The 8,990-nt window shown below is 43.1% G+C and overlaps 1 protein-coding gene across 2 annotated transcripts; it reads left to right on the top strand.

Annotated features, from left to right (window-relative positions):
* The first annotated feature begins 1,130 nt into the window (after positions 1-1,130).
* Positions 1,131-8,744, top strand: LOC117844863 (probable potassium transporter 14). 2 transcript variants are annotated; one of them, XM_034725674.2, is made up of 10 exons: positions 1,131-1,597; positions 3,514-3,742; positions 3,841-4,089; positions 4,232-4,282; positions 4,397-4,657; positions 5,068-5,120; positions 5,201-5,315; positions 5,438-5,692; positions 6,485-7,007; positions 7,870-8,744. In XM_034725674.2, the coding sequence occupies exons 1-10, from the start codon at positions 1,301-1,303 to the stop codon at positions 8,396-8,398; spliced, it is 2,562 nt and encodes an 853-aa protein (XP_034581565.1). In that variant the 5' UTR covers positions 1,131-1,300; the 3' UTR covers positions 8,399-8,744. The 2 variants fall into 2 exon arrangements, with proteins under 2 accessions (XP_034581565.1, XP_034581566.1); XM_034725675.2 differs by lacking the exon at positions 1,131-1,597 and adding an exon at positions 2,526-2,887.
* The last annotated feature ends 246 nt before the right edge of the window (positions 8,745-8,990 follow it).

The raw sequence follows: 8,990 nt of genomic DNA, 5'->3' as shown, positions 1-8,990 counted from the left end.
CATTTTTTTTTTTGCTAGGATTTTCATCTGTGCCAGTGCCAGCGGCGGATGAATGGGAATGGTCCAGCACTGGAAGGAAACTGCCAAGCCGCAAACACGTGTGTCCAAATCTGAAAAATGGCGCCCTTTTTTTGTCGATTTGATGTAACTTGGCAGACACGGCTGACATCTCTGGCGAGAGGTTTCTTATTATGAAGCAAACGTTACGAGGTGGACAAAGGACATCATCGAATAGTGCTGGTAGGATACATCGAAGCAAACTGGTTGGTGTTCGGTTGATCTAATCCTCATATATCCGTAATGTCATCCGTAGAGACTTCCAAATTGTTGGCACTCGAGTGTGTCGATTGCATATTTACATGGTCTACAGTTACCTTTTGATTTTCTTTTCGCTGCTCATGTTCGCGTAAGCTTAGTTTTTTTTTAAAAAAGGTGGAAATCTCTATTCGTCAATCAACTAAAAACTCTCCTGCTATCAGCATATGTATAGTTTAAACATAGTTAGAACAATATTAGAATAAAACTAAAGCAAGTCGCTTAAAATTTCTTGAAACTGTGAAAAGTATTGCCATACATTGGCACTAAATCAAGTGAGTGAGTACCTAAATTTATTACCTTAATTTTGGAATACTTAGAGTTTGGTATGGCATAATTTTGGCATGCATGGTTTTGGTGGGGCAAAATTTGGCACTAAACAAGCATGTCCAAAATACGTTAACTTGGGATGATTAAGGCCTTGTTTAGTTCCCAAATTGGAAGTAGCAAAGTTTGCATTTTGCTATAAATACGCAACTGTAGTATTTCGTTTGTATTTGTAAATTATTGTCCAAACATTGACTAATAGGCTCAAAAGATTCGTCTCGCAAAGTACAACAAAACTGTGCAATTAGCTTTTGATTTCGTCTACATTTAGTACTCCATGCATGTACCACAAGTTTGATGTGACGGAGAATCTTTTTTTTATAGTGCCAAAAGTTGCAAAAAGAACTAAACAAGGCCTAAAAAGTGTTTAAAAAGCGAATTCCCTATCTCGATATTTGAGAAAAAGTAAAAATAAATTTCCAACATATATATAGAGGAAAACAAGAAAAAAGGAAAGTTGGAGTGCAGCTGTATCCCAAATTCCCAATTCCCACAGCTGCAGCCTGCAGACTGCAGTTCCGTTTTCTCCTCTGCAGTCTCCACTCCCCCTTTCCCTTTCCCACCCCGCCACACCCACACCTCCCCGCGCATCACCGGAACCCGTGGCACCAGAACCCCGGCAGGCGCGTGCGCCTGTCCCGAACCCGCCTCGATCCGGATGGAGTCCGGGAGCGGCGGCCGGAGGCTGCGGAAGACGGAGTCGGCGGAGATGCGGTGGGTGGTCCCGGGCGGCGCCTGCGAGGAGGACGAGATCGAGAGCTCCGACGACGGCGGCGGCGGGGCCGACACCCCCGCGGCCGCCTCGGGCTCCCGCGGCGGCGGGTGCTCGGACGACGACGACGACGACGGCTACGAGGAGGACGAGATGCTGCGCCAGCGCCTCGTGCGCACGGGCCCGCGCGCCGACTCCTTCGATGTCGAGGCGCTCGATGTTCCCGGCGTGTACCGCCACCAGGTGCGCGCTTCCTCCATCTCGCCAGCTCGCTCGAAATGCTTTTCGGTGCCCGCAGGGTGTCTGCGGTACTGCCTGCGCGAGTATGCGCCCGCCCGCACGCGTACCGTCGCCTCCTGGGCGCGAGGTGCTCGTGGTATTGTCTGAGGGAACGCGATCGGACAATGTCTCGTGTTAGGCGTTGGTTTTGCGTTACCGTTTGGTCGCGCAATCGTGTGTCACAGGGGTGCCTAAGGGGACTTGATAGGTTCTTTGCAGAACTTGCCGTACGACTGTGGGTGCACGAGGGTGGTTGCTTTTGCTCTGTGTATGTGTGCGAGGTGTTTTCAGCGTTAGTCCAACAATCCAGTTTCAGCTATTTACTTGGGTAGATAGACTGGCATGATTTTTATATGGCTGTTGGCTGCCAGGCTGTGTGTAAACTGATGCAATTGTATCATTCAAGTTTGGGCTATTTACTTGGGTAAATCACGAGACTGGCATGGGTTTTATGTAACATTTAGCTGCCTGTAAGCTGATGCACCCTTATAGTTGTTTAGGCTCCTAGCTGTGTTGTGTCGATAGCTTGATGCATAATGTCTTATGCTTTTGGTATTGCTTAGGTAGGTGCTGCTCCTGGTTTTCTGCGTAGGTTACATGCCGATGAGGTGCATCTGTCGTTTCTTACGATGTACTTATGATGCGCTTGATATGCATTTTGATGCAGTACTTTGAATGAGCATGCAAGGACAATGTGAAATTAGCCTTGTTCTGTTCTTTGTCTTGGGTTTCATGAATGACGTATTTAATGTACAATTGGTACTTGTGGCACATATTTATTTAAATAGATGCCGAGTTAATTGGTTTGATCTGCTTGTTAGGTCAAGTGGACTTCAGTTATGGTTGGCTGGTTTGCCCTTAGACAGTGGAGTTAAATACTCTATTGATTTTACCAGTGTTTATAGAAAATGTTACGACCACTGACTACTAGTGCCACTGTAAGTATAAATATCCACACATCTAGCAAAGAGAAAACTTGTAGTTGATATGGATAGCAATGTCAGACCTTTCTCGTCTTTGTGAGCTACATTGAAATAGCTTGGGCTGAGCCACATCATGTTCATGTATGCTCCTGTCATCGACCTGGCGAGACCTAGTTTGAACCAGCTTTTTTTTTTGAATTAACTGGTGAGTTGGACAAAGAACTTGCACCGCGCATACCTAAATTCCAGGGACAATGAGAACATTGGGTTTTGAACCTGCATCCCTTCACTGCAGATCAACGCATGATCCACTAGTTCGACCAGTGACCTGGTGAGTGGTAACCCCTTGACCAGGTTGATGCACTGGAAGGATTTGGTAACACTTATTGGTCTTGTAGTCTGGTTGCTGAAGGTCCTTAACACCATTGCATTTCCTTGTCATGCAAGGATTCTGCATCATCATTTTCATATTCATTCATTTAAGCAAGAGGGTTTAGTGGAGTGCATTTATAGACTGTCCCTTGGTCCTATAAATTTGATGATAATGATCAAGAGTCTTGACTAATATTTAAATGGGATAAATCCGAACCCGCTTTCGTGAAATGTCAATAAAAAATGGAAAACAGCAATCCTGCCCTTTTCATTTCTCTTTACAAAATGACACTCTATGTTTGGCCCAATCATCTCCTCTTTTTTTTTCATTGCCCAGAGTTCACCATGTCAATTTCAGTGTTTTTTTTCCCTGTACTGAAATTTGCTACCATGGAAAATTAATTAAGGAGCAACTTTAATTTGACATTTGGTACTCCAGCTGTATGTTTACTATAAAGACATCTTGCACGAATACCGTGCCTGCAAATTCCAATTCTGTTTGACATCAAATAGTGTGCCTGCAAATTCCAATTCTGTTTTACATGCATAACCTCTGCTGATACCTTGGTGCTTTCTTCCTTTCAGGAATTTACCTTCGGCAGGAGTATTGTGCTGACTCTACAGACGCTAGGTGTTGTCTTTGGCGATGTTGGTACCAGCCCACTGTATACCTTGGATGTAATGTTTAATAAATACCCTATTACTTCAAAGGAGGATGTGCTTGGAGCACTCTCACTTGTGATATACACTCTCATTCTGATACCATTTCTGAAGTATACCCTGATTGTTTTGTGGGGAAACGATGATGGAGAAGGTATGCTTTTGTATATGTACCAGGGTACTAGAGTAAACTTGGCAAAAATTCTTCTTTAACCTTTATGTTTAATATTCATTTGTCTTATTATTTGGCAGGAGGAACATTTGCTTTGTATTCGCTAATATGCAGAAATGCAAAGGCAAGCCTGCTTCCTAACCAACTACCATCTGATACCCGCATATCAAGTTTCAATCTGAAGGTGCCTTCAGTGGAGCTTGAGAGGTCTTTGAAGATCAAGGAGCGTCTTGAGACTTCATCTATGTTAAAGAAGCTGCTTTTGATGCTTGTTCTATTTGGTACTTCGATGGTGATAGCAGATGGTGTTGTCACACCGGCAATGTCAGGTTCATGTCTTTCTGATGCATTGTTCATTGTATTTTGCTCTTCACCTAGTTGGGTGATCTGCACATTTGCATCCCTAGTAATATGATTCTGTACCAGTTTTTCTCCTTACTCTTTTCTTGCTTCTCGTGTTCAAATCTGCAGTTATGTCTGCGGTTAATGGTTTGAAGGTTGGAATATCAAGTGTTAATGAAGGTGGCGCCAAACTGTTAATTTATTGATTATTGACAATATGTGGTGAAAAAAGATATATTTTGTATTGATGTTAGTCATGCACAATGCTCACCAGTTATTATTAACTTTTGGCAGGTGAAGTGGTCATGATAACTGTTGCCTTTCTTATTGTTCTCTTCAGTCTACAAAGGTTCGGAACGAGCAAAGTGGGGCTTGCTGTTGGGCCTGCCTTGTTCATATGGTTTTGCTGCCTTGCTGGGATAGGAATTTATAACATTAGAATATACGGTTCAGAAGTATTGCATGCATTCAATCCTGTGTATATCTACTACTATTTTGAAAGAAATCCCACTCAAGCTTGGATGTCCCTTGGAGGCTGTCTTTTATGTGCAACAGGTAGGCATTTTGACCATATTGGTCGATACTGTTTTTAGTATACTCTTGAATAAAAAGAGAGAACATAACTTTTTATTTGATAACTCTGCTTAATTATGCTAATCTTGAAGGGATTATATTTGTATTTGACAGATAGCCCTAATAATGAAATGTGGTAGTTGAATAGCAGATTCCGCAGCGGCTATATTTGGAAGCAGCAAAGTAAATGATTGATCATTTCCTGGCATATCGTCCAAATAAACACAAAACCCCCAAAGTTCAAATTGACGACTAATCATATTGATTAAATTGGCATTGGCTTTTAAGAAAATTTTCTCTTAAGAAATTCATAAAAGATAGTGTAAGGATGAGCAGAGTAAAAGTGAAATATTTTACATTGCGAGACAGTGACATGACTACTATTTTTACAGGATCAGAGGCTATGTTTGCTGATTTATGCTACTTCTCTGTTAGATCGGTTCAGGTACACCCCCTACGTTTATGGTGCTGCTCCTTCGAACTAGACATAGTTTATGGTAACTTACTCTTGCTCATATGTTGCAGCTTACCTTTGTGTTTCTTGTTCTTCCATGCCTTTTACTGGGATATCTAGGGCAAGCTGCATTTCTTATGGAGAACTTAACTAAAAGTCAGCAGGTCTTCTTTTTGTCCATCCCAGGTAAGGCAGACTGGTTTCTCTGATTTGCTATGTATATGTTGCACTATGCTGAAACAAAATTCTCATATCATAATGAAATCAAACTTTGTTTAACTAGTTTCTGGATTCAATCCATGTTGCAGGTCAGGCATTTTGGCCAGTGGTATTTGTAGCTACTTTGGCTGCACTAATTGCTAGTCGTGCAATGACAACTGCTATATTCTCAACCATAAAGCAGGCAACAGCTCTTGGCTGTTTTCCACGCCTCAAGATTATTCACACCTCTAGAAAGTTCATGGGCCAAATATACATCCCGGTGATGAACTGGTTCTTGCTGGTTTCTTGTCTGGCATTTGTTACAGTATTTGGGAGCATAAATGAGATTGGCAATGCATATGGTACGTAGTACTTAAATGAGATTGGCAGCACATTCACATTGCAATCTAATCTTTAGTTCTATTTTCTGGATTCATCCCTAACGTACTCTCCACCCTGATTTCCTTTTTCTGCAATATAGTTTTCACACACATATAAATGGCTCCTAATTTTCCATAATATATACCGATGATTTATAAGCCATAACTCATTTTGATTATATCATGATCAAGTGTGGATTTGATAAGTTAGTTTGAGTATACAAGAATTAAAGAGAAGAATTTGAATTGACATGGCCAATAGGGAATGAAATTGTATACTGGAAGTTCAATTCCCTCTTGAATATGCTTTCAACTATGTTTATACTCCACATCTTCTTATTGTTGTCTGAAATGCCTATAATCTTGAGATTTCCTGCACCTGATCTGCTGAACATGAGCCTATCTTGTAGAAATTATAGCTGTTTCCTGAGAACAGTGATCTGCTGAATAAGTGAACATTATGAGCATCTGGTTGCCATATCACCCCTTGATAGATTAGGCTGTGTTTTTGTCTCCTTTACTCCAATATCTAATTGCTATCTTGATTAATATATGCCTGGAACGAAATTGTACAATTTCAATGATTCTTAGGAACAAGAAAACTACTATATTCAAGCATTCTAATGTTATGTATTTGGTTGTTTTCTTCCACTCTAACCTCAGTATTTATTGATCCACGCTTTTTAACATGATGAGCTTGCTGCTAAATTACCTTATTTCTCCAGCCCAGTCACTACCACCAAAAATTTTTCTAATGCTTGGTCTTGATTGCAGGCATGGCAGAACTTGGCGTCATGATGATGACTACTGTCCTGGTGACCATTATAATGCTTTTGATATGGCAGGTCAACATCGTTGTAGTTCTATGCTTTCTCACCCTCTTCCTGGGGCTGGAGTTATTTTTCTTTTCTTCAGTTTTGGGAAGTGCAGCAGATGGAAGTTGGGTTCTTTTGGTATTTGCAGCTGTACTGTATTTGGTAATGTACATATGGAACTATGGTACCAAATTGAAGTACGAAACTGAGGTCAAGCAGAAGCTTTCAATGGATTTGTTGATGCAGCTAGGCTGCAATCTTGGTACAGTTAGAGCACCTGGAATTGGATTGCTTTATAATGAACTGGTCAGGGGGGTTCCTTCAATCTTTAGTCACTTCCTCACCACACTGCCAGCCATGCATTCAATGATCATTTTTGTCTGCATCAAATGGGTTCCAGTTCCAGTTGTGCCACAGAATGAGAGGTTTCTCTTTCGTCGGGTCTGCCCAAAGAACTACCATATGTTCCGCTGCATTGCTAGGTATGAATTTTATTTTCTGAGTTTCTAGAAAACAACTATAAACTATGTTTGCCTCCGAAAATAATGTTGGTCTTCAAGTTTCTTGCTACGCTCCATTGGAATGTAGAGAGTACTTTGCATCTGCACATGTTTGACACCTGTGGCCACTCTGTTTGTGTGTGTGTGTGTTTTAAACTAATCTCTGTTTGTGTTCCATGTAATGATTGATGCCCTTGGATTTAGAATCTGCTAGAAAGCCACTGGGTGTGTCAGTAGCTCAGCAACTATTCTGCCAGCGTTATTACTGTGTAGGCAGGGCCACTGGGCAGGTGTCTTTTGGGAGTTGTGCTATACTTCACTGCTCCCTCAAAGTTGTCAAGTGTTGAGTACTTGATTAGGTTTTGACATTTGTTGATTCGTTGGCTGTTGGTTGGAACCCTTTCAACTCGAGTTTCATCTGCTGGTCTTTCTTGCGCTGTTTGCACTGCTATCCTGTTGTTAAGAGTTCTATTAATCAAATACAAGCTTTGTTGTTGTGTTCCATTTCTTTCTCTTTTTTTGGCCTCTTTGGGCACCATCATGATGTCTGTAAGAAATCAGTATAAATTATTTTTGCGAAAAGCTGCTCGTATTTGTTCTTGTCTGTTCTTAACTTGGACATTGTTTGCTGCCCTTGATGATATGGGGTAGAGTGACACTGAATGTTGCATTCATTTCCTTGGGCACTGTGTTCCTCAGTCTTACCTTTGCCCTTAAATAACGGGTTAAGATACAATATATCATGTTCCTACAGAAACCATGATTTTATACAGTTACATGGTCATTTATAAGCACTGTTTAGTTATTGATTGTCGATTCAAATGTTAACATTCATTGACTACAGGTATGGGTACAAGGATGTACGCAAGGAGAACCCCCAAGCGTTTGAACAGCTTCTGATAGAAAGCCTGGAAAAGTTCATGCGCCGGGAGGCCCAGGAACGCTCTCTGGAGAGCGATCATAATGACGACACAGACTCTGAAGAGGAGATCGCATCTTCGTCATCAAGAGTCCTTGTTGGCCCCAACGGCAGCATCTACTCGCTGGGCGTCCCCCTCGCTGAGTCCGCCGGTGCCGACAACTCGGCCCTCGGATCAAGCGCGTCGATCGACTACGGATCCCTGGACGACGCGATGAACGGGCGGCGCAGCCTGGACAATGAGCTCTCGTTCATCCACAAGGCCAAGGAGTCGGGCGTGGTGTACCTCCTGGGGCACGGCGACATCCGGGCCCGGAAGGAGTCCTTCTTCCTCAAGAAGCTGGTGATCAACTACTTCTACGCGTTCCTGAGGAAGAACTGCAGGCGGGGCATCGCGACGCTGAGCATACCCCACACCAGGCTGATGCAGGTGGCGATGCAGTACATGGTCTAGGTTGGGCTCATACGCCCTCCATTTTCTTCCCTCTTACATGGATACTAACTCGCGGCGGTAGATAACGAGGTGCGAGCGAGAGAGGTGTTTTCGAGCTGCTTTCCGTTTTGATAGAAAATCAGTACTAAACGATCTGCTGGTTTACCGAAAGGTGATCAGAAGTTCAGAACCGGACCCGTTTCGCGGACGGAAATGTGATATTATTCTCATATAACAGGCAAAACCCTCCCCCTTTCTCTGTGAAGCAAGATGTACACTGTTTCTGCCTGGACAATCCTGCTGAGCCAGCCAACTCCCATGTACTACTGTAAACTGCGCATATGAATACATCCCGCTCTGTTATGCCTGGTGGTTTTTGCTTGTCCGCTTGTGCCGAGAAGCGTGATCAGACACCGGTATTGATTGCCCAGCTGCGCGCAATCAGGATCCGAGATCGCCCGTCCTGGCTGAACCATACCTGCTGCAGACTGGGGGCAAGATCCGCGCTCTTCATTGCTGACGAGAAGCTTAAACTACTACGCCGCTCTGGCAGCAGGGTAAGTGAAGTGAAGGGCGTAGTGGGTGGAGGGTAAGGCCGTGTCCTCGTAACCTA

This window comes from Setaria viridis, chromosome 2, assembly GCF_005286985.2.
Source record: "Setaria viridis chromosome 2, Setaria_viridis_v4.0, whole genome shotgun sequence".
In the NCBI taxonomy this organism is placed as follows: Eukaryota; Viridiplantae; Streptophyta; class Magnoliopsida; order Poales; family Poaceae; genus Setaria; species Setaria viridis.
Note: the sequence above shows the minus strand (reverse complement) of the source record. Positions and strands in the feature narration are given on the sequence as shown.

Excerpts from the sequence above, each read along its gene's own strand:
- LOC117844863 (XM_034725674.2), top strand. The coding sequence starts at position 1,301 with ATGGAGTCCGGGAGCGGCGGCCGGAGGCTGCGGAAGACGGAGTCGGCG. Across the intron at positions 1,598-3,513 it reads CCGGCGTGTACCGCCACCAG|GAATTTACCTTCGGCAGGAG; the intron begins GTGCGCGCTTCC and ends TCTTCCTTTCAG. Across the intron at positions 4,658-5,067 it reads CTGTCTTTTATGTGCAACAG|GATCAGAGGCTATGTTTGCT; the intron begins GTAGGCATTTTG and ends CTATTTTTACAG.